Source organism: Stenella coeruleoalba, assembly GCF_951394435.1.
Source record: "Stenella coeruleoalba genome assembly, chromosome: 1".
Taxonomy (NCBI): Eukaryota; Metazoa; Chordata; class Mammalia; order Artiodactyla; family Delphinidae; genus Stenella; species Stenella coeruleoalba.
In genome coordinates this window covers 153,325,222-153,351,320 of record NC_137169.1, presented here as the reverse complement: position 1 = coordinate 153,351,320, position 26,099 = coordinate 153,325,222, and the positions used below count along the sequence as shown (strand labels likewise).

General features: G+C 36.4%; 1 protein-coding gene across 1 annotated transcript in view; it reads left to right on the top strand.

Annotated features, from left to right (window-relative positions):
- Nucleotides 1-26,099, top strand: part of WDR64 (WD repeat domain 64) — a gene marked incomplete at its 5' end in the record, with an annotated part of 149,491 nt that overhangs the window by 29,075 nt on the left and 94,317 nt on the right. Inside the window, 4 exons of the mRNA XM_079916450.1 lie at nucleotides 757-867; nucleotides 3,326-3,540; nucleotides 6,554-6,688; nucleotides 24,793-24,872. Of these exons, the coding sequence (XP_079772576.1) occupies nucleotides 757-867; nucleotides 3,326-3,540; nucleotides 6,554-6,688; nucleotides 24,793-24,872 (541 nt within the window). The remainder of the gene's footprint in view (nucleotides 1-756; nucleotides 868-3,325; nucleotides 3,541-6,553; nucleotides 6,689-24,792; nucleotides 24,873-26,099) is intronic.

Here is a 26,099-nt window from a genome sequence, read left to right as displayed (position 1 = left end):
CACCGTGGCTTTATGAGAGATGGAGAAGGATTGACTTTCACCCTGCTTGTATGCACTGAAATGCACTGAGGGTGCCAAGCAGAGGAGTCTCTGAGCCTCCATTTCTTAAACTTTCTTAAAATTCCTAACGGGTTTTACAGAAGGTTCAAGGGCATGCCTGAAATACAGGCAGCAGTTTCTGGCACAGAAGACACTCACGAGTGGGAGCCATTGTTCTCGTAAAGTAGTGTGTTGTCAGAGATATTATGGATCCTAGCCATGCCAATCTGGTGACTTTAGGAAAGCACAAGGCAGACTCACTGACCTCAACTTGATCACTGACCAGATGACCACCAAGGTCTTTTCCAGCTAAAAAATTTAAGCATGAGGACAGGGCCAGAAAACTCACTTAATCGGTGCCCTAAATCTAGTCCCACTGATCTCCTGTGCAGAAGTGTTCTCATGTAAAAGAACAGTGCATAAAGATGACTGCTTGGTCAGTGGCTGTGTGCTTCCAGAGAGCTGTGCCAGGCTCTAGCTGTGTCATTCTCCAGATGATGGTTCTGAGAAACTCAGGCTGAGGGTGAAAGGGAAAAAGATGGAAGCTTCTTCTCAGGACATTGAAGAAGAGACCTTGCGTGGCTCCTCTGCAAATAAGGGGGCAAAATGGGGCTTTTAATGTAAGTAATCTGCTCTTTTAGTAGCCACCATTGTGTGATAAAACAAAACACAATATACTCCAAAACACAACATGCCAATCCTATGCTTTTCTATCAGGATACCTCCTGGATTACAGGTTGTGATTACCTCTCTCAGCTGAAACGAATTGTAGCTACTACTGAAAGGACCATTATTGTCTGGGATCATAAAGCTCAAGGGAGCAGCCAGGTACTGTGCCAAGAGATACTCAAAGAAATTGGATTGTCTTTTCCATACTGGGAGGAAATGAGCAACACACTTTCTCTATTGAACATCAGTTTCCTCATATATAAAATGAGGGAGTTTAACTAAGATAATCAAGTCCAGCATCAATATTCTGTGAGTCTTAATTAAAAGGGAACATTCTTTCCATTTAGTGTATGTTTAATTTGTTTTGTTTTTGAGAGAGAATGATTAGTTCCTTTCTTCTTTTATACCTTTCTCTGAATCCACGTATTATCTTTTTGGTTATACTCATGTTAACCAGTTCAAAGCCTTTCTCTTCAGTCCAGCTTCATTTGGCAAGAAAACTACTAAAATCAAATGCATAATCCTGGCAAAAAATCGAATGAGCAGATGTTAATGTTAATCTCCTCAGTTAGTGATATGTTACCACTTAACCAATTTACAATATTTATTGAGCATCTGTAGACATATAGAAGTAATGAACATGTTCCCTACACTCAAACAAAACTCAGTCTTGAAGATTCTCACAAACAAACATAATATATAATATAATGGTATAGCAAAAAAGTAAAGTAAAAAAGAACAGGTACTCAGGGAGAGGAGCGATCACTAAGCATTGGGGTTATTATAAAAACGTCCTCAGGAAGCAGGCTGACTTTGAAGGACATGTAGGATTAACAAATAATTTAACCTTCCTCTGTGCCATACTAGTCTCAGTAAAATAGTAAACTTCCTATTCTTGTCTACAATATTGGCCAACTAATTATACCAAGATGATTTTAAAGAAGGCAGCTGTTTGCTTAATGTATTTTATTATGTGATGTGTCACTATCTCATGTCGTATAGTTTGATTACAACTTCTTTTCCTTCCCGCTCTCTCCTGTTTTCACTCTTGCTTTTCAATCTCATAGAAGCCTCCAGTTCATTGAAAGCATCTTCTTCCACTCTTCAGTACCCCTGCTTCTTCCCTCTTTCCCTTCTCACATTACCTCCTGGATGGATCATCTCTTAAATCTCTGTCCTTCAAAACTTGAATCTCGGATAGATGCTATAGCCCTTCTTTGCTCCTTTGCAGTGGCTAAGCACTGCTAGAGAAAAACTCAGAGCCACACTATTTGTCATCACTACAAATTCAGGGTCTGCAGACTCACCTGAGCACTCAGGGGCATTTATCAATCTCTTTCTGATTCTTGCCAACTCACTTTCCCACTCCTGGCAAGTATTCCAAATTCCATTATTCTTCTCAAGCCCTTGCCCTTTCGACAGGTGAACTTCTTCCTGTTTCTGAGAATACTGAGTCTGAAAGGCTTGTCCTCTTTCAAATTCCAGCCCTCCACCTACAGCTTTAACTAACAATACAACACTACTTCCTTTCTTTCTTCCTTCCTCTCTCTAAAGACAAAATATCTGACACTCCCTGTATCTGACACCCCCCCATCCCCTCCTGCCTTGTCCAGGACAAGACTCCATAGCCTTTTCCCTTTCTATCTTTTTTGACATTAATCTCTTCTCCTAGGATCCTTCTTTTCAACCTCTTCTGAATCTTCCTCTCAACCAATTCAGGTCCCAGATCCAAGGTCACCTTCCCTGACCATGGGACCCAAAATGACCTCTTAAGTCACTCTTTATCACAGCGCTCTGGCTTATGTTTTTAAGTGCACATCCCATTATCTGGAATTATCTGTTTAATTCATCTGTCTCCCCCAACTAGGACAGTAGCTCCACAAAGTCAGAAATTTTTGTTCATCACCATAAGCCCATGCCTAGAATGGTTCTTGCCATGTTGTAGGTGCTCAATAAATATTTGTTGAAAGACTGAATGAACCTCTAAATATGCTCAAGTCTCACTGATTCTATAGGAAACAAAACAAATTTAAAAATTTTTAAATACTTTTTTCTTCTCCTTAGGTAGAAATTAAGCTCCAGGAAAACAATGGCCATATAGCTTAGTGAACCCAGTTCAATAATATAGAGTCAGCTTGATAAATGCTTGCTGAATATTTTTGGATAAATGTAGACGTTAGGATATTTTTCTCCTTGTAAAGTAATTGGGACTTTGATATTAGATTTTCCTATTTACCATCCATTTTAATTTCAATGGTCTTTTAACACCTCAACTTTTTAATGCTTCCTGTTAATATTGCCTTACGAATTCAAGAAAGGAATGTTCACAGTAATACATCAGAAAATCTCATTATTTATTGAGCTAGAGACAGGTACTTCACACTTTTTCCCCACAAAACACCCAAAAGCACAATGTTGGGCTCAAAGTGAGAAGTTCATTCGTTAACTTCTACTTGGTTAACTTTGTTTCTTTCAAGTTCCTTTAACAGTGGGAATATCTAAAATGAGAAACATCAGAAAGTAAAATCTTATCAAATAATAAGAGCAATATTTAAATTTAATATTTAGATATTTAGAGCAACACGATAACTTATTAAAAGTATTCTTCTGTTTCTAGGAAAACTATTTTGTCATAAAACCTATGGATCATTGCCTCCTCTGTGTGTGTGTAGTGTCTCTGCCTGACCAGCTCTGCCAAGATGACATCCTCTTGGGGGACGACGGTGGTTTTGTGAACAAATTCACAGTAAATAGTGATGACTTTGGACTCAAGCAGGCAAAATCCAAAAAAAAATTACAATATCAGGTGTTAGACTCAAAGAACTTTAAAAGGTAAGGGTATTACGGGAATAATCCAATTGTTTTAATATAGACATTGTTCAAGTATTTATGTAGTGAAAATAATATGCCAGACCCCATGGTAGAGATTTTAAATACAAAGCTGAAAAAGAAATGTTTTTTACCTCAAGGAACTTCTGGTATAATAGGGAAGACAGACAGGAAAATTAGCAACTGAAATTCCTATTTTGAGTGCTACTGACAATGAAAATCTATAGGTACTTGAATGAATTCAGTGAAAAATTAAATCATGAATAAAATATAAAAGACATACATGGCTGTTTACTAGTACTTAAATATGGAAGACAATTCTAAACATAAAAGCAATGGATACAGAATTCAAAGAAAAAGTTTGATAGATTTGACTATACACATCAAAAGATAACATTTGAAAGTAAATAACAAACTGGGATAAATATATATAACAAATATGACAGACAGTTGGTTAATAATCTTTAATAGGTTTTAGAATTCAATTAAAAAACAATAATTTCTCAAGATAAAAACTGACAAAGACGATGAACAGTTAATTCACCCACATGCCCACACAGCAGTCAATAAACATTTCAAACTGATCATCAGGCAAGAATGCTAAGAGCAGTTTCCAACTGATGAGGTTATGGGTGATTTCTATTGTCTGCTTTATAATTGTAGTGTTTTTGAAGTTTTTAGAGTAAGGCATAGATTACTTTTATTAGCAGAAATACAAGTTTTATACTAAATACAACCTTTTTATTAATCAAAGAAGTACAACTTATAATCATATACAACTTCTCACATAAAATTAGAACAGATTAAAAATGAGTATGATGTTGTGAGATGGGCATTCTCGCATACTGCTGGTGGTGGAAGTATGAGTTGAATCCCTTCTGGAAAGCAATTTGGGCAGATGCATCAGGTGTCTTAATAAACATTTATACATTGAGACCTGTGATCTCCATGTGTTTAAAAATATAAGTATGATTATCACAGCATTATTTCTAATAATAAAATATCTAGTGTCCAACAATAGGGGAATGATTAACTTAAATAAGTAATCATTTAAATAAATAATTCAGGTATTATATAAATGTGTGATATAATATAAATTCTACAAATATAATTACATATTTTATAAATATGTCCATACATGTGTAATACATTTATATGTAAATTTCATTTTTTGTCAGAGTCCTAAAAAATATTTAAGGCATTAAGGGCATTCAGTAAATCATAGTATAACCATATTAGAGAATGCCATACATCTCCATTAAATTATATTTTGAAAGATATTTAATAATATGGAAAATGTTCATAATATAATATTAAGTAAAAAACTTCTTATTTTTTTATGTACATTGAATCCAGTTTTATTTATGTATACGTGTCAGTATGTATATGTGTCCATTTGTATGTCTGCGTATTTCTACTTAGAAAGAAAAATATTGAATGTAAGTATCCCAAAATGTTAATGATGATTCTCTTTGGAACTTCAGAGAAGTGATTTTTCTTTTCTTCTCTATGGTTTTCTACTTCCTAAATTTTGTACAAACAAAATTTTCCTTTTAGAATAAGAAAAAAACTTTGAAAAATACAGGATTATATTTTGTTATTAATATAGCAAATATTTTATTCCAGAGATAGAATATGTAATTCAAAGCTCATTACATCTATTGCTACAACGGAATTAAGACTAGCCCATTGCTGAAACCCTAAGAATGACACAATGTTTATCTGGCTCCATTTTCCATCCTTCATATATTAGCAGTATTACTTAGTTCCACCAAAGTATTAAACTCTGATGTGGGAGTTTCCCAGTATGTGATGTGCTGCTCTATTTACTATCAAGCACTTTATTCCAATTATGATAGGCTCTTAGAATAGATGCTGAGACATGAATCTTCTCTTTACTGAGATGTGCATCACATGTCAGAAAATTCCATGGCCTGTTTTCCATCTCTGCTTCCATTAGACAGATATATTAGAAATGAGATTGGGGGAATTTGAAGAATGTGAGTACAGTTAAATGAATGCTAATTCATACTGGTTCTTTTGTAGATGATTTAATCATGCAGCTGATCATTATATACATGACAAATTATTTGAGACTAAAGTGTATATATATATATATATAAGCCGAGTGTTGAAGCAAAACATTGTAGAAATTAAAGAAAGAACTAGCCAGTATCCTGAGTTCAAAATTTAACACAATCTGGCATGGAAAAAAGAAATCTCCCCCGACTCCCACTCTGTTTAATCCAATATTGTCAAACTTTCCTGCCTTGAGTTATAAATATGTCTATTTCTCAACTACAATCTAAGGAACTTGGTGATAAGGATTTTACCTTAATCATCTTTATGTCCTTGGTACCTGGGATACAATAAGTGCTCAATAAGTGTTTGTGGACGAGGAAACAAATACACTATAAAATATGAGTAAATAAAATACCATGAAGATGGCTTCTTCCAGGTTAAGACAAGAAGAATTTTATGGAAGTTTTGGCCTCTAGTGCTAAACCTCTCCCTCAAATGTCCTGTGTACTGATGAGCAAGCCTTTGACAAACACTTTGAAGGCTGTCCTAGCCTCAGCTTTACCAGTGATCTGGGTTAGAAACTTCCTAGTTCTTCAGTTTTGAATGTATTCATGGGAAATATGAAAATGAATTGACTCATACAAGATAAAAAACAATATAAAACACAGTCCTCCATTTGCATGATCAGAATTTTTTCAGTAGGGTAAGGATGATCATGTCAATATTGGATTGGGTTTCTTCTAGATTATTCCTCTAATTCTGAATCTATAGCTCAAAATCTGATGATAAACTTTTATTTTTTCATTTAAAATATGATGACGATCATATAGTTAAACAATTGAAAGTATAATGCATAGGATAGTGTTACACATGTAGGCTTTACCACAGCTCAGAGCTGCGATTTGGTTAAAGTAAAAGTGAAATACCAAAGAGAAACTCAACATGATGTGTTTGTGAGTCTAACATAACCCCCTTTTTTTCTTGTAATTCTCAGTGTTAAAAGGAAGCTACATAATGACTGGGTTATGAAAATTAGATACATTTCAGACCTAAATTGCTTTGGATCCTGCTCTGCAGACAGTGTTCATTCATTAGTTTTGGAATCCTTGAAGAGACTTGAGGATAATTTGTAAGTACAATTGTTTATATGCATAAACATTCTGTGACTTTCAGGTGTTTTCCTGAAACCCATGGCAGCCTTGGAGCTTTTAAACTGGTTTTTAGACACCTCAGATGTTAAGTATTCCATTTGTTCAACAAGATTAATTAGATTTTCAGGAGGAAGTTGAAGTTACTCATGCAAATCTGAACATGATATGTCCTCCTAGAAGCAGTTTTGCTCCTTTGTTTTTTATTGCTATATTCTATTAAAGTAAATCAATATTGGTGTAGCTATATTTTCCAAATAGTGTTCTATTGGTAATACTTTAAAAATCATTCTTACAGGTCAATTGACTAGACAATAGCCTGTGAGTATCTGTAGAACAACCATCATATTCCATGTGTAATAAACACACCAAATGGCTTTCTTATAGACAGATGAGTTTGAATAGTGTGTAGTCTTATTTTCTACCTAGTTAAATATTTATTAATAGTTATACTGATATATAGCAAGGGTATACGAATATATAGTAACTATAAAACAGCTGTTATATTTTTTTAAGAGAGATACATTCTACAGCATGGATAAACCTCAAAAACATTATGCTAAGTGACAGAAGCCAGACACAAAACACTGCATATTGAATAATCCCATTTGTTGGAAATGCCCAGAAAAGAAAAGTTTATAGAAATAGAAAGTAGATTAGTGGATGCCTGGGGCTGGTGATGGCAGCAAGGACCCCAAGTTGGCACAAGGGAGCTAAAGGGAAGCTTTAGGGTCCTTGCTTTAGGGAACTTGGGGTCCTTGCTTTAGGGAAGACTAAAGAAGAAGGAAATCACATGATCACATCAACAGATGCAGAAAAAGCACTTGACAAAATCCAGCACCCATTCCTGATAAAAACTCTCAATCTAGACACAGACATTATACCAGTTACAGGAAAACAACTCAAAATGGATCATAGAGCCAAAGATAAAATACAAAGCTGTAAAACTGGAAGAAAATACGATATTGGGTTTGGCAATGACTTTTAAGATACCACTCCATGAGAGAAATCATAGATAAACTGGACTTCGTTCAAATTAAAAACTCTGCTCTGAAAAAGACACTGTCAAGAGAACAAAAAGACAAGCCATAGACTAGGAGAAAATATTTGCAAAACACATATCTGATAAAGGGCAGTCATCGGAAATATACAAACAACTCTTAAAACTCAACACTAAAACAAACAACCTGATTAAAAAAATGGGCAAAAGATATGAGCAGACACATCACCAAAGAAGGTATACAGATGGCAATAAGTATATGAAAAGATGTTTCACATTCTACATCATTAGAGAAGTGGAAACTAAAATCACAATGAGATATCATTACACACCTACTAGAATGTCCAAAATCCAAAACACTGACAACCTCAAATGCTGACAAGAATGTGGAACAATAGGAACTCTCATTCAGTGCTGGAGGGAATGCAAAGTGGGTACAGCCACCTTGGAAGACAGTTTGGCGGTTTCTCACAAAACTAAACATACTTGCCATATGATCCAGCACTAAAAAGCACTAAAAGCACTAAAAAGAAATAAGCTATCCATGAAAAGACATGGAGGAACCTTAAATGCATATTACAAAGTAAAAGAAGCCAATCTGAAAAGGTTACATACTGCATGGTTCTAACTATATGACGTTCTGGAAAAGGCAAAACTGTGGATAGGCAATTAAAAATCAGTGATTGCTGGGATGCAGGGGGAGGGAGGGTTGAATAGGCAGGGCGCAGAGGATTTTTAGGGCCTTGAAAATACTCTGTATGATACTATAATGGTGGACACATGTCATTATACATTTGTCCAAACCCACAGAATGTACAGCACCAAGAGTGAACCCTAATGTAAACTGTGGACTTTGTGCGATTATTATGTGTCAATGTGTAGGTTCATCAATTCTAACAAATGTACCACTCTGGTGAGAGATGTAGATAATGGGGGAAGCTATGCATGTGTGGGAGGGCAGGAGCATATGGAAAATCTCTGTAATTTCCACTCAATTTTTCTGTGAACCTAAAACTGCTTTTAAAAAATTGTCTATTAAAAAATGCACTGAGCCACAAATTAGAATCTGATTTGCTGCAACAAGAAGCGAAAGATCTTCTTTAAACTTTGTTTTAAGGATGAAACTGGAGGGCATTATGCTAAGTGAAATAAACCAGACAGAGAAAGACAAATACTGCATGGTATCACTTATATGTGAAATCCAAAAAAAAGTAGAACTCATAGAAACAAAGTGTAGAACAGTCATCACCAGGGAAAGGGTTCCCTTTCCATAGGGAAAGGTTCATAAAAGTTTGGTAAACTTTCATATAGGTTTTTATAAAACCTATAAAATGTCTGAGGATCTAATGTAAAACGTAGTGACTATAGTTAACACTGTATTGTATAATTGAAATTTGCTAAGAAAGTAGAATGTAAATGTTCACACCAAAAAAAATAAATAAATAAACATGTGAGATGATGAATGTGTTGATTAACTCAGGGGCATCCTTTCACAATGTGTATATATATCAACTCATGTTATACAGTTTCAACATCTTACGATTATATGTCAAAACTGAAAAAATGGGATAAAATACAACAAAACACTATGGGTAAAAACTTAAAACTGCAAAACCCTTACCTAGTGATTCAATTCCATTCTTAAAACATACTTTCTCAATTGTAATCATTTTCTTCTGAATTTGTTTTTCTGTTTAAAGAATCAGTGAGTTGAAATGAGACAGAGTCTTGCTTTCTTTTTCTCTTTGCATTTAGGGTACAACTTTAAAAAGTTCTGGGAAAAATGGTAGAGAGACAAATATGACCCCCTAACAAAACACAAGTGATAGATACCTCCTAGGTCCTCTTGAAGTTTTAGTGAAATTCACAAAAAAATGGGAAACAAAAGATAGCCTTTGCACATACAGAGCTAGAATTTCTTTAAATTCCAAGGCTTTTAATTTAAGCAATGGAATAACAGAAATTTAATGAAAGATGAGAATATCACAGTCAGTCAGATGACTGACTACCTTAAGTTTTCCTGGAAGCTGTAGTCTTCAGGAAAAACACATATTTCCCCTTACGTAGAAAAAGGTGAAAATGTTTATCTTGGTGTAAAACATATTACAGTGAGAGATGATTTAAAAACTTTCTTCAGTACCTTAAAAACAATTTCATTTCTTGACACCACATCTGACACCACAAATATCATTTCTATGTTTTTGTGACATAATTAACTAGCTAGTGATTATACTCTGGCATTTTAAAGGAATACATTTCTGAAACATTTAATTAAGAACTAGATGCCACCTTATTTCCAATTTGATTTTATACTACGTTGGCAATTCATGATACATTCATAATCATAAAGAAACATTGTGAAAACATATACAAATATAATATGTCCTCGTGGTGGTATAGAAAAAATATATTCTGCTTCAACATCCAGAGAAAGGATTTTTATTTGCAAGATATACAAACCTACAACCATGATTTCCACAGAACAAATACTACCAGTACACTTACCAGGGTAATTCTAACAGTTTATATGGCAACCAGAAAGCTGTATAAGGTAATGTAGTTCAGCCTTTAATCCAGAACTGTATCAATTATTCAACAAATATTTACTAAGTCAGAATGTGTTAAGAACTGTGGACAATACAAATATGTTTAAGTCGTGGCCCCTGTCTTAAAATGCTTAAAATGTAAGTGGGAAGACAAGAAATATAGACATAAAATCAGCAGTATGGTGCAGCCAGCTCATGTCTGGAATTTGGCCAACTTATTGTTAAACTCTGCCATGATTAAAATAAGCTCACAAATCAATTATATTGAAAGCAAAGGCAGTAAATACTCAAAACTCATTACTTCTTATATATTTACTACATTTTACTATTACCTATGTTCTTGAGGGTTTTATGTCCTGAAGAACACAGTGCTATATAATGGTGTGCAACTCTGTATCTTTTCCTAACTCCACGTTAAGAGATGTCCCTTTGCTGGTTTGAAATCAACCATGAGAGAAATATTTGTACCATGGAAAACAGCAAATGTTGTAAAGCAATGGCACACTACCATCTCTACTTTCCTGTCCCCAGCTCAATGAATGTTAAACATTTATCAGCACACTACTACTTAGGATAATTTGTATTGCAAAGAAGAGCAAGTTAAAGGCCAGTTGACTGGTTTAGGATTATAGACATAATAGGAGTTCAGAAAGGGAAGTGCTAAATAATGGTCCTCCAGCAAGCCCATAGAGATAAGAACCAGAAGTCTTATATAGGAGACTATGTAAAGTAACTTGCCAGTGATTTCATTACACAAGAAAGTTTAAAGCAAACACAATAAACGTGCCTAGGTGGCTTTTGGATGAATGAAGTGGCTTTTTTTTCCTTCTTAAAGACTGTCTTTACATTGGTATGTTTAGTTGCCTATTGTCAATCTAATATTACAAAATAGAAATCAAAAATTGATCTGCACAATATTGACAGGCGCTACGTTCCAGTATCCTTCTCTCAGACCTCCACGTCTCACCATATCAGCTTTTGAACACTCCAACTCGCACTATACCGACTCAGTGATGTTGCTGAGGTCTCTGATACCTTTATCTCTCAGTAGATTGAATTTTATCAGCCCTTTCCTTGACTTTCTTCCCTTCCTACCTGACTGGATCCCAAGTTAATCATCTGAGTTTGTATCTCACCAGCATTCTTCCTTGATTTATACTCCTATCTGTCCAACATATCGATCAGCAAAATCCCAACCCTTTTGCTCAGCAGAGCCCTTAGCCCAGTCTCCCAATCCTTTTACATACCTTTGATTAACCCCCTCTTATTCCTCTCAGTGACTATTCCAAACTTCAACTCCTTTCACCCTCCACCGATGTCCTGTCCTTCCATATGATCAAAACAAAAAACAAAACAAAAAAACCCTGTGGCCTCAGGAGTAATTCCCCAACACCCCAGATCTTTTCAGAATTTTCTATATCCACACCCAGCCTTAAGTCTTTTCTTTTTGTTTCAGAGGTTGGTAACACACCTTCCATTGGTGACCCTGCACTTAACTTCTTCTCCAGGATCTTGCTACCTCTGTTTCTCCCACTCTCTCATTTTCAACTTAAAATGCTCAAGTCTCTTGTGATCTGAATAACGCTTTTCTTGACCTTTAGTGTCCTTTGATCTATCATACTACACCTCTTCTGGAAAGAGTACTCTACATTCACTATCCCCACTATCTTGACATTACTCATTCCCTCTAAAATCCTGTCTCATATAGCCTCCCGGCTACTACTCTACGGAAAAGACTCTCAAATTGGCCAATGATGTCTACATTGTCAGACCAAAGGAAATTAAACTTGGAGCATTCAGCATTTCTGATCTCACCCATCCTAAAACTCTATTCTCTTGGCTTTTGGGAACCCAGAGTTTTCTCCCGGTATCTTACTGTCTGACCTTTTCCCTTGTGATTCCTCTTTTTGTGTCTGCTCTTTTTGCGGTGGTATTCTCCAGAGTTTTGTCCTTAGCCAACCTTAATTGTCACTTTCTACTCAATTCTTGGGTTATGTTCCTCTTCTCCAACATATTAATACCTGTATACTAATGAAAACCCAAGCTATCTTGAATGTTGGACTTACGTATACCTACTCACTATGTCCACCTGGATATCTCATAGCCCCTTAAATTTCACTTCACTTCCCCCACTTTTTAATCTATGCCCTTTATAGAATTTAAAATTTTTCTTTGTGGCACCATGATGCATCAAATCATCTAGGCAGAAATTTAGCAACCCCACATGACTCCTTTTTCCCTCAACCCCTAAAAATCGTCAGTCACCAATTTGTCTATATTGCCTTAAAACTTCTTGTTGAATTTATTTTATATTCTGTATCTCTATTGTCCTAGGCTCTTCTCTCCAACTACCCTCTTGTCCCAATACTCTCCCAAACTATTCTTGTAAGGATGATATCCAACCATCTCAATGTCCTTCACATTTCTCCATCACCTGCCACAGCACTCCCATTATCTGGTTCCTGTTAACCTCTCCACTTCATCCACTTCACTGCTCTTTACTACCTTGTTCTTAGGTTCCTGTTATCCTGTTACTCTGAACTTCTTGCTGATCCCTGGATACTGCATGTTGGGACTTTGTACATGTTCAGTGCCTGAAATACTCTCTCCACTCTTCCTCTTAGTTCTTCTACCTCAACCTCCATAATCCTGTGGGATTTTTTTCTTTTTTTGAGAAGAGGGAAGTTTTTTATTTTTAAAATTGTTTCCAGTTTTTTGAGATATAACTGACCCCGTAAATCCTTTAAGGATCAAGTGATACCAACTCTAGGAAATTTTCCTGACCTCTCCCAGCAACCTCTTCCCCAGCTGCGTTAGGTACCCTTTTCATGCTTCAGTCTTTGTACTTATTGCATTTTAATTATGTTTAAGGATGTGTCTTTCCAAGACACTAAGCTTGTTGAGTTTTTTTGTATTCAACAATCTCTTTCTGATAGTCCTATAATTTGAACAAAACTACATAGATGACTCCAGAAGAAGCTCTAGAGCAGGAGGCTGAATATTCACTTTTTTTTTTTTTTTTTAGCAAATACTTATTGGTTAGTTACTTTGTTTAAAGCACTGTATTACATGTTGGAAATTTAAAGATGCATAAGACTAGGTCTTTGCTCTCATGTCTAATGAGGGAGAAAGGAAATAGATTCCCAGAGAGGGTGATAAGTGTTATGATATCGATTTAAGAGAGTTGTATGGGAGCAGAAGAGAGTTCTCAGAGCATCTTAAGGTAGGATAGGGGTGTGGATAAAAATTGAGGTAAGCTTCCTGAAAAGGAATGTCATGCATACTGAGTTTTGAAGAACTGGTAAGAGTTAGCCAGGTAAAGCAGTTGCAGGAGAGTAGAGTTGATAAATAGTCACATTAAAGAAATGACATTTATAAAGGCACAGAAGTGAAGAAGAAGATGGTGAATTCTAGAAACTGTAAGTGGTTCAATATGATCGGAACAGAGAGAAAGAGTTGGGAAAGATGAGACTGGATAAGCAAAACATGAAGAGACCTGCATACCATGATAAAAAGTTGGGATTTTAACCTGACGGCTACAGGAAGCCATTGAATACTTTAGAAAGAAAAGTGATAAAATTCGTGTTTTTGACAGATTACCCTAGCAGCAAAGTGGGGAATGGATTGGGGAAAGGCAAGTTGAAAAGAGGAGACCAATTGGGAAGATATGGCAATAGTTTAGAAAAGAAATGATGGGGGTTTGAACTGAACCAGTGAAAGTAAGGATGGAAAGAGAACAGATTCTCGTATAATTTACAAGAACTGGTGACCTACTGGATGAGAGAAATAAAGGAAAGAGAGGAATCTAAGGTTCATTTTTTCATTCTCAACAATATTTAATGTATGCCTATTATAGATCAAAAACTGTTCCAAGAAGTGATATAATGGTATACAAAAAAGACTAACTCTCTCCTCTCCTGAAGTCATATTCTAGTGGGAGAGCAAATAATCAAATGAATAATACAGACTTAGGTGAGTAGGTGATGGAGATGAAGGAGCATTATGGGATAAAGAGTGATGGGAGGCAGTAATCTTGACAGGATGGTCACGAGAGACTGCTCTGAGGAGATAACATGTGATCAGAGATCTGAGTGAGGTGAAGAGCAAATCATCCAAAGATCTAGAAGAAAAGCATTAGAGCAGCAGACACCAGGCTCAGTTTCGGGGAACTATATACGTGGCTGTGCTTTTCACTATGAGAGAATATAAATAAAGGAATACATTTGCAAGGGAATTCTAGATCACGCCTGCCTCTTATTCATTGTCCAAGAGTCTTGAGCATGTTTTTTTAACTTATTTGAACCTCAATAACCTCATTTATAAATAGGAATAATACTAACTTTCTTAGCTCATGGGATTTTTGTGCTACTCAAATAAGCTGAAATGGGTGAAGGTGCTTTGAAAACTAAAACCCCTTAACAACGGAAAGTATTATTATTTGCTTATAGATATTTAAGGTCTTTTGTGGAGACTGGATTTTTAAAGAACACTGATTTCTGCATGCTGCCAAAATCTATGATAATAATAAATACTCTAACACTGCAAGAAAGAAAAGGCACAAGTTTTCCTTTGAGAACAATTTGTATGGGCCAATATTCCCTTTTCCAAGTATTAGGATCTGTCAATCAGGTGGTGAATGCTTGTATTAGGTCTTAATGAAATGTTAATAGGTACCTTCTTTTTGTCAGCAAAAACATGCCCTTCAACTGACATGATTCTAGGAAGATATAATTCCCTTTTTTTTTCCAGTGACGTATCCTCAAGAGCAGAATTGAGTTAGTCACACTCTTATTCCTTTTTATTTATTTATTAACATCTTTACTGGAGTATAATTGCTTTACAATGGTGTGTTAGTTTCTGCTTTATAACAAGGCGAATCAGCTATACATATGTATCCCCATAACTCTTCCCTCTTGTGTCTCCCTCCCTCCCACCCTCCCTATCCCACCCTTCTTGGTGGTCACAAAGCACCAAGCTATCTCCCTGTGCTATGTGGCTGCTTCACACTAGCTACTGGTTTTACATTTGGTAGTGTATATATGTCTATGCCAATCTCTCACTTTGTCCCAGCTTACCCTTCCCCCTCCCTGTGTCTTCAAGTCTATTCTCTAGTAGGTCTTTATTCCCGTCCTGCCCCTAGGTTCTTCATGACCATTTATTTTCGATTCCATATATATGTGTTAGCATACGGTATTTGTTTTTCTCTTTCTGACTTACTTCACTCTGTATGACAAACTCTAGGTCCATCTACCTCACTACAAATAACTCAGTTTCGTTTCTTTTTATGGCTGAGTAATATTCCATTGTACATACGTGCCACATCTTCTTTATCTATTCATCTGTTGATGGACACTTAGATTGCTTCCATGTCCTGGCTATTGTAAATAGAGCTGCAACAAACATTGTGATACATGGCTCTTTTTGAATTACGGTTTTCTCAGAGTATATGCCCAGTAGTGGGATTGCTGGGTCGTATGGTAGTTGTATTTTTAGTATTTTAAGGAACCTCCATACTGTTCTCCATAGTGGCTGTATCAATTTACACTCCCACCAACAGTGCAAGAGTGTTCCCTTTTCTCCACACCCTCTCCAGCATTTATTGTTTCTAGATTTTTTGATGATGGCCATTCTGACTGGTGTGAGGTGATACCTCATTGTAGTTTCGGTTTACATTTCTCTAATGATTAATGATGTTGAGCCTTTGTTCATGTGTTTGTTGGCAATCTGTATATCTTCTTTGGAGAAATGTCTATTTAGGTCTTCTGCCCATTTTTGGATTGGGTTGTTTGTTTTTTTGATATTGAGCTGCATGAGCTGCTTGTAAATTTTGGAGATTAATCCTTTGTCAGTTGCTTCATTTGCAAATATTTTCTCCCATTCTGTGGGTTGTCTTTCCATCTTGGTTACAGTTTCCTTTGCTGTGCAAAAGCTTTTAAGTTTCATTAGGTCCTATTTGTTTCTTTTTGTTTTTATTTCCATTTCTCTAGGAGGTGGGTCAAAAAGGATCTTGCTGTGATTTACGTCATAGAGTGTTCTGCCTATGTTTTCCTCTAAGAGTTTGATAGTGTCTGGCCTTACATTTAGGTGTTTAATCCATTTTGAGTTTATTTTTGTGTATGGTGTTAGGGAGTGTTCTAATTTCATTCTTTTATATGTAGCTGTCCAGTTTTCCCAGCACTACTTATTGAAGAGGCTATCTTTTCTCCATTGTATATTCTTGCCTCCTTTATCAAAAATAAGGTGACCATATATGCATGGGTTTATCTCTGGGCTTTCTATTCTGTTCCATTGATCTATAGTTCTCTTTTTGTGCCAGTATCATACTGTCTTGATTACTGTAGCTTTGTAGTATAGTCTGAAGTCAGGGAGCCTGATTCCTTCAGCTCCATTTTTCTTTTTATCCTTGTATCCCATTCCATTTTTACTTATGTGCAAACAGACACACACACACACACACACAGAGATGCAACCATTCTTTGGGTTGGGTTTAATAAATCTTTTTATTTATATGTTTTGTTCAAAATGAATGTTAGTATGTATTTTTTATTTATGTAATATTATTGTAGGGAATTTAAATTCCTCCTCTCTACAGTGTTCTGTAGATTTGGTACTTTGTAGCTGTAAACATTTAAATTATCTAGAAGGTTTTCTTTTTCATACTTGCCAGTACTTTCTGGTCTTAGGTCTGAAGAGCATCTATTTTGCAATAGGCAGGAGTTTGTCTTTAAGCTCAATTCCAAGCTTCCTAGTATTCACCATATCTCCTGGAATTTGGCCCAAGAGGGTCAGGAAACTGTGAGACAAAAATATACAAACTCAGCAAATAATGATCATTGATCTATTCTGTCAAATTCTGGCTGACTTTTCATCTACTTCCTTGGGTCACTCTCCTAAATCTAGAAGCTAAAGAGATTTCTCAAGTGATACAGTGTAATCATGTTTTCCAGAACTGTCAGTGCCATTGAAGAGTCATTTCAATAGAGAGTCAAGTCCACTCCATCTCTAGATTCATCATATTCTTATCTCTGCAATTTCTTATGATAAGTCTTAAGCTGAGACAGATGAAACTGCATTTATACTAATTCATAATTGGCCAGTTGTTAAAATGGAAGCCAGTACAGCTCCCAGAAAGGCAGGAAAAAACTCCTCTCAAAAAAAATTTTCCATTTAAGAAATGATTATCATTCTGGTCATAATTTTGTATGGTAATTTCACAAATGTACCAGCAGGAAAATGAACATATGCTATTAATATTGCCATGTAAAGAATATTGGCCTATTGCAAGACATAAGTTGAACCATTAACCCTTTAATAGCTTGGCAATTCCAAGAGATGAGCAATTAACTACTTAGCATTACTCTTTATTAGTTACCCAGCTTGGAGGCAGATTGTAATATTAGAAAGTATGTAGTGGTTCTCAGTAGGGTTGCTATGGAGCCAGTCAGAACTGGTTTCTGTCTGGCACTCAAGGCTTTGTGACCATTGAACACGTTACCATTAGCTCTACTTAGTCTCAGTTTTTCCATCTTTAAATGGGAATGAATATACCTACCTCGTAGTGTTATAAGGTATGTAAAAATTAACCTAATTTACTCAGGTAAGGTGCCTAGCTTAATGCATGGTATATATAGTTAGTGCTCAATAAATGTAAAAGTTCCCCTTTTTGTTTCCTTAATAAAGATACTGAAATACATCAGACAATGAATTTTAATACTGAGATCAGGTGGAGTTACTGTAGACCTGTACTGGTTTGTGCTTTGTGTTCCCACTTCTATAGTAAGGGTCAGAAAATGGCATGTCCCATGTTCAGCGGGCCATCTGCTTTTGTAGCATCTGCAAACTAAGAATAAGTTTTACATTTTTAAATCGTTGAAAAAATCAAAGAAGAGTAATATTTCATGACCCGTGAAAATTATATGAAATTCAAATTTCATTGCTCATGAAGTTATATGGGAACACAGCCATGCTCACTTGTTTACGTGTTATTTACAGCTGTTTTTGTGCTACAGTGGCAGAGAGTAAATAAGAAAGTGTAAAATATTTATTATCCGGATCCTTAAAGAAAAAGTTTACCATACTCTGATCTGAAGTTTTCTATTGCACCTTCTCTTGTTCTTTGGGAATGGGTACAATATGGATTAATCACAGGCAGTAACCCAGAGTGAGGACCGCTATCTAAAAAAAATACCTTTACCTGAGGCACGCAAATTTTCTGCCTTACATCATTAAGGAGGAAATAAAAATGACTTCTTCTTTGTCCCCTGCATTCCTCCCATCTACCCCCACCCCAAGGGAAGATAAGAGAGGATACAAGCTTGCTCAATGGCCCTTCACCTTTAGCAATTACATGATCCCCCGGAATGCTTTCCTGTCTGAGCATCGTATTACATTCAGTGAATAACCCTAATTATGTAACGTTCCATCTGATTACCCTGCTTCCCTCTCCAGATCAGAGCTCACAAATTTGTGTAACATTAGCAAGGAAACTAAGGTGAAGTATGCTATGATTCAGGCAAGGTCTTTTGATAGTATAGTGTTTGGATTTTTTTTTTTTTTCATTTTGAAGAAATTATTAGAAAATGTTTCTCCTTCAAAAGTACTATTATCTCAGGGAAAATTTCAGAGGGAACTTCCCAGAATCAATATATTTCTATTCTGTGTGACTCTGAAAACTGGTACAGTACTGTCAACCAGTGGTATTTTTCCCTGAAGGGTATTCAAACATATTTATTGGGAGCCTTCTGTGTTCAAAGGTGCATGGTATCTACATTTTATTTTGTTATGGAATGGACAATATGGGCCAACATTGTACATAAGACTATGAGTCTAGTGCTATCTTGGTGTGGTCACTGTTTAGAGGTGGGTCCCCCTGAGGCATCCTAGACAAGAGGGTGGTCCCCCCCAACTCCTGGCCTACCACCCCATCCCTGAGGAGGGACCATGGTGTGGAGGACCTGAGCTCAAGTCCAAACACCAAACCAGATATCTCACTGCACTTTAAGATGTTGAGTGAAAACTCTCTTCATTCTTCAGATGTAAAATGCTGTGGAAATACTAGTTAATATTATCATAACTTTCTCAGAGAACACTCTGGTATGTACCAGTTAGAGTAAATTACACCTAGTTACAGAATAAGAAAGCAACCTGTTTAAAACTATGCAGTTGAATATGTATATAAAATATCTGTGAAAAGCAGCTCATCTTTTAAGTTTTTTCCCAGTTGACATCAATTATATGAATTTTTTTGAATTTTGATTTTTTTTGAATCAATTTTGAATTTTTTTGAATCAATTATATGAATTTTGAATTTTTTTGAATCAATTATATGAATTAGTTGCAACTGGCTTTATTGAAAGACACAGTTCATCCATTTCTGGTCCATTTAATTATGTGGGCCAGGAAAATAGATTAATTTTATCTAATGGGCAGGTATTTTAAAAAAACAAAAAAATTTTAATGGGAAGTATGTATGATCCCCATTTTACATGCTGAGACATTGATGTAAAAATGTTTGATAGATCCATAATCAACTAACAGGGCATTAAATGTTTCTTTTCCTGCTATCTTAGAATTTCAGCTAAAGTTCCATTTAAAGAAAGATATACTAAACCATCCTCACAGAATTATTAGAAGGTAGTCAGACCAGTCCCATGACTCTTATCAGTCACCCACAACAATGAAGAAACAACAAACAATTCTAAAATAGTTGAAAAGGAGGATGCAGTTACCTAGCTGTGGAACTATGGGCAATGCTGAGGCATTTGGTCTGCCATCCCCAGGGTGAGAGTGGAGGTGATAGAGAGTTTTCCGCACCTCAGACCGCTGGAGGAGAGCTCCAGGAGAGCCAAAAAAGCAGGGAAATACATCTGGCTCCCCAGGGGCTACTTGCTGAGGCCCCAAAGGACACAGGCTCACCTTAGGCAAGTTTGACAGGTGACATATGCACATTATGACCACTACTTGCTTCCCCATGGGGAATTCTGAAGGCTGCAGGCTGGACCATATTATGACATGCGGCCCTGAGCACTTTTGCCTTCATGTGTCCCTCCCACCATAACGCTCTCAATATTGCACGTTATTTTTGATATAATTTTAAAGACTTCAACTTTTTTAATGTTTTAGGCTCTAAAAATTTTAGTTTTTCTGATATGAGAAAAAATTAAAACACTTCTCTTGACCCTAAACTTAAATTTTTTCCTTTGATTTTAAGAACAATTAGAACATTTCTGTGGGCCCCCAAAATTACTGTGGGCCCTCAGCTCTGCCCCTGCTGTGCCTAATGCACACATTCCTACCTGGCAGGAGGGACTCAAGACAATAGGGTGGGGCTGCATTCAGGTTGACACTGTCCTGCATGACTAGCCTGTGTGAATTTCCTGTGGGCCACAGTCAGTGGTTTAGCAGGAATTTCCCTTTCTAATGGAAACTGGTCCAGGAAGACTTGCTGCTGGGGCACGATGATGTACTCAGAGACTGTGTTTGGAGACAAGGGTAGAAGAAAATAATGACTTCCCAGTTTATACCTAATCAAGTTCAGTTCATTCAGTCAACCAGAAAAACATGTCATTGGCAAAAGTGTAAATAAGTCACCAGAGATAAGTAGAAACTACTTCTTATCTGGAAAGTTTAAACATTTTCAAAATTCTAAATTCTGACTTTAGATTTATGTTACTGAATTAGGGCTGCTTTTCATGAACTATAAATAAGTAATTTGAATAAATTAGGACTACAGTTTACCTTTGCATTAGCTAGTCAGAAAAATTACTACTATAAACTAGATATAATTTTTTTGGAAGAAAAAATCTTTTAAAATATCTTAGAGGTATCTTTTTACATAGAAGTAGTATAATCTATTCCTGTTTATTTAGTAAACTTCCCACTTAGGACTTAACAACTGATACTTTGTTTTACTTTTGAACTTTAAAACAAAAAGAGCTATTTTTTTCTCCTCTAAATGATCATTCTCACTTATCAAAATTGGAAATTTTGTCTAAACTATTGCTATTTTATCATCGTGTATGTTTTTTAAAATATAGGAGCTGTCTCATTCAGAGGTTGCAAACTGGTAGTCTCACGAGCTAAATGCAACCTGCAAATGGTGTTTTGTTTGGTAGCATTTACAGTCATTTATTTGGTTTTGTTAACTGACTCTGGGCCTTGGTTCCCACTTTCCACAGGACATGCACTCTCCGTGCACTCCCTGTAGTTTCCTAGCCAGCCCACTTCGCTCATATAGTTTACCTGCCTGGCTCCTGTACACATCTTAACTAATGAACACTCTCACCTCTGCTATCACAGTTCACTGATATTTCCTCTAGGCCAGTGCTGGACATTCAGTTTGTACTCAGTAAATTTTGTTGAGGCCCTACTGAGTGCCCCCCAAAATTCTTTCACAGGCCTTGTTGTCATTGGGGAATTTCTCTCTCTTGGTTACTTCCCTTTCAGAGTATACTTTTAGCTCACTATGCCCTCTCCCCAACTCCTTTGCCAACTGCAGACATTATTTAATACAGAAATCTAATGCTTTAATAATCTTAGGTAAGACAGGAACAATTTTCAAACATACTATCCCGAACATTTCCAATATGGAAAGTCTATAGTCAACAACCTTCAATGAATCCATAAATTCAGATCTATTTCTCCCACAACCCTCTAGCTGCTCTAATTTCACTTCTTCCCCCACACGGGGGGAGCTACACTACTGATTAGAAAGTACAATGAGTCATTGGAGTCTTTGTTCATATACTTTCCCCTGCCCCAATCCAGGGGCCACTGGTAACGGTTATGCAGGTTGTGTGCTGCATAGTGCTGGCCACCACCTACATAAGCTATGCAGTGGCCTGCTGGACTCCTACCCAGCCACATCCACACAGAAAGCATAAAATCAAAGATTTTAAGTAGTAGAAGCTATTTAAGCTATATCCAAATCCTTGGTCTCATAAGTGGGGAAATTGTAGTTCAGCAAAATTAAGTGACGCTTCTAATGTCATATATTTAGCAACAGAATGTGACCAAAATCTAGGCCTCCTGACCTCAACCCTGGGTGCATTCTAAGTCCACTTCACCAGTTTGCCCTGTCAAGCTCCATCCATTTTATGGCAGGTCCCTACAGAAGTCTGCCCTTCCCACTACCTCCTCCTACTGGGGCTCCTGTTAAAAAAAAAAAATCAGAAAGAGCTCTCATATTCTTTCTTGAAACTATCAGGAACCAACTCAAAAGCAGGGTGCATATACCCCAGAGGGAATGCAAGATGAGCAATCAGAAAGTGGGTAGAAATTCCCTTTCTTTTACATTTTTATCACATTTTTATTGCTGTTTGTTTATAATATACATACTATATTAATTGTGTAATATATGTATATAATTTACAAGTAAATGTTATAGGCATATATGTGAGAAAACATTTTGGAAAAAAATTTAATATGAATTTCTGAACCCCTTGAAGATTCCGATTTACTAAGTTAGGGATAGGATCAGGAATTTATATTTTAGCATCCAAAGTGATTCTGATTCCAAGTTTAGGAACCACTGCTCTAAGGTCATGAGAATTCCTGACCTAAGTAAAGAGGTTAATGAAGTTAACCTCTAAGTTAAGAGGTTGATGAAGTTGGATGTAGGGTTCTAAGAAATACTCTTTACCTTAGGTTTAAGGAAGAATAAAAAGTAACATAATTGGAAAAACTACACATGATCCATGGTTCCCAGTAAGAGCCTCTTATGTAAATTCCTGAATTTAGTTGAGCAAATTTTTTCTTCATAATTTTTCTGACATTAAACAAAGTTGTTTCAGCCAAATCTTATATCTGCATCTTCCCAAAGACTGCAATTCAGACTTCATTTACATGCTCTCTCATTGACTTTGTGATTGTGTTCTGAGAAATCTACAGCTTGTGTTTAATTCACATCCATTTCTTTTATAACCTAAATCCACGTTGGGCCCTTATAATGAAAATTTATTCTCACCTGAAGTTTAGGGTGATAATTGCAATCCAAGATGCTTCTGGGTATTGCCCCTTAGGTTTATTATCTCAAAGATAACCCCAAAATATAAGCTACATAGAAGTTATGCTTTATGAGGCCCAGTTTTTGTAAAGAGCCACATTTGAAGAAGTGTAGTCTAGTGGGCAAAAAGAATTAAAAAGAAACTGCAATATAATTTAAAATTACAAATACATGTACCCCTTGACTTGCAATACCACTTCTAAGAACTTGTCTTTTAGAAATACATACATATGACATGGCACTTTTATAAGAAAGTTGCAGTATTATTTGTAATCACAAAAAATTTGAGACAGCTTGATGTCCCTCAGAAATTAAGTGATGATTTAGTCTTATAAAGGAATACTCTATGACAATTAGAAAAAAGAATGAGAAAGTTTTTTACCTACTGATTTGGAAAGATCGTCAAGATATATTATTAAGTGAAAAAACCAAGGAACAGAATAGTATATATTACCATTTTATTTATGAAAAAAGAAAAGAAAAGGAAACATACAAGGCAAGAGGAGACTAAGGTCAGGTGCTTTATGCCTAAGGGAAAATAACATGGTACTAGACTAGAAAATAACACAAAAGACTTTATTTATTTGGTGGGGGCAGGAGGGTGGAGTCCAGGAAAGGCCTTTCTGAGAAAGTGGTATTTAAGCTGACACTTACAGGGGGGTGTCTGTTAGTGTGGCTAGGATCCGGGGAAAGAAAATCTTTGGCCTGTGCAGAAGCTCTTGAGGAGAAAGAGAGTTCAGTGAGGCCAGAAAGGAAGCTAAAGAGACCACATGGCTGGATCCAGGGGAAGAGGAGGGCATGGAGTGAGCCTGAAAAGGTGACAAGGACCATCCAGCACCATATGGGCCTGGTGGGCCAGGTGAAGGAACCTGGTGTTTCTTAGAGTATCAGGAGTCCACTGGAGAAAAGTGATGTGATCCAACTCATGTTTTAGAAAGATCACTTTGGCTGCAACTTGACAACAGGATTTGGAGTGTGATTGGGGAAAGAGAATGGAAAATAGTAGAAGCTGAGAGATTAGCAGTTTATTGCAGTAGTTCCAGTGAGAGGGGATAGAGAGTTGAACCAAGACATTGTGGCGGAAATGGGAAGAAGTGGTCAGATTTCATGTCTATTTAGGAGGTAAAATCAACAAGACTTGACAGCAAGTTGGATGTGGGTAGTGAGTGAGGGGGAAGTATCCAAATACATTCCTGCCATTCTGTACTACACTCATTTAGCTGAGCAATATACTTTCTCGCTTAAGACATGATATATCTCTGCCCAGCCTTAACATCAGCACAACTGCAACTCCAGGGTGGAGGAAAGGATTTCTTTTTAAACAGAAACAATGCAAATGCTGCATTAATATCATATTATGGAGTAAGTAGATTCTGTGGGTCAGTAAGAATTTAATCTTTGCTTATAATATTTTCTGTGGGTAAATGGATTCATAACAACTTAGAAGTGAGCCTCTTGAACACAATCTATTTATAAGTTGGAATTAGCTTTATAAGGAAAAATATACAAGCTTTATATCTAATTTGTGTTTTGCAGGCCTGTCAGAGAGTTTTCCATGCCAAGAGGAGCAAACACTTTTTGTTACAGTAGAAAAGCAAATGTGATTGTCACGGGAGGTAAGAGGGCATTTCATGTTACACAGAGATTTTCTACTTTGCAAACAGTGCTCTCCTTAATTAACACAGTTATAGAGTTTCATACAGTTATCGCATTTTACTGCTAGAGAAAACTTTTAGAGAATGTTAAAGTTTGTATAAAGTCAAATCTGTCATTCTTTTTCTTTGTGGCTTTTTGATTTGGTGGCACACTTAGAAAGGCCTTCCCCAGCCTGTGAATGTGTGAAACAAATTCTCCCATATTTACTATAATTTTTTGTTTGTTGTATATTTTACTTTTAAATATTTAATCTCTCTAGAACTTGTTTCAATGTGTAAGAGCATGAATTCCTAGCCTGGGGCCCATGTGTGGGCTTTAAGGGAGTCCTACAGCCCCTGCGGCTGAATGCTTGTGTATCTATGTGCATTTTTCTGGAAAGAAAGTCCAAAATTTTATCAAATCCTCAAAGGAGTCCCTGACAAAAAGGTAAAGAGCCAATGGTTTAGCATTAACAGAGAAGAGGACCAGGGATAGAGTGTTGAAAAATACCAACATTTAAGGGCTAAGATTATCTGCTGAGAGTAGGAGGAAAGATGACAAACATAAGAAACTTGAGGGGAAAGGTGATGGACTGAAATATTCTTCCGGCCTCAGACTCCTTATCTATCATACTGAGGTTCTAAGACTGTGATGGCTTTCAGCCTGGGCTCTGTAGTCAGACTGCCTAGGAACAAATCCTGGCTCTCTTCCTGGCAAGCTGTATGGCCTTGGATAGGTTATTTAATTCCTGTATGCTTCAATCTCACCTGCAAAATGGAGCTGATAATAATACCTACTCGTAATAGTATTATAAGAATAAAGTACTTACACAGGAAGGGTCTTGCACGTAATAAGTCTTCAATCCAAATTTGCTAATACTGATGCTAACAATAACAAAAAACCACACCTACTTCATATGGTAGTGTTTAAGATTAATTGAGGTAAGGTATGCCTGGCACATAGTAGGTTATCAATAATTATTAATTCAATTCATTTACAACAGTTAGGCACAATCACTTTGATCAACTTATACAGGTTTTGTTGGAATAAATTGAAATCTTCAGTTCATTAGGAGGCTGTTACAGAAGTCATGAGTGAGATGGTGAGGGTCTGAGTTATTGTAGGTGCTCTAGAAAAAGAAAAGCAAGAGTCAGTCTCTAAGACATGGAAAAATAAATTATTCATAAGACCTGGGGACAGAATGATAT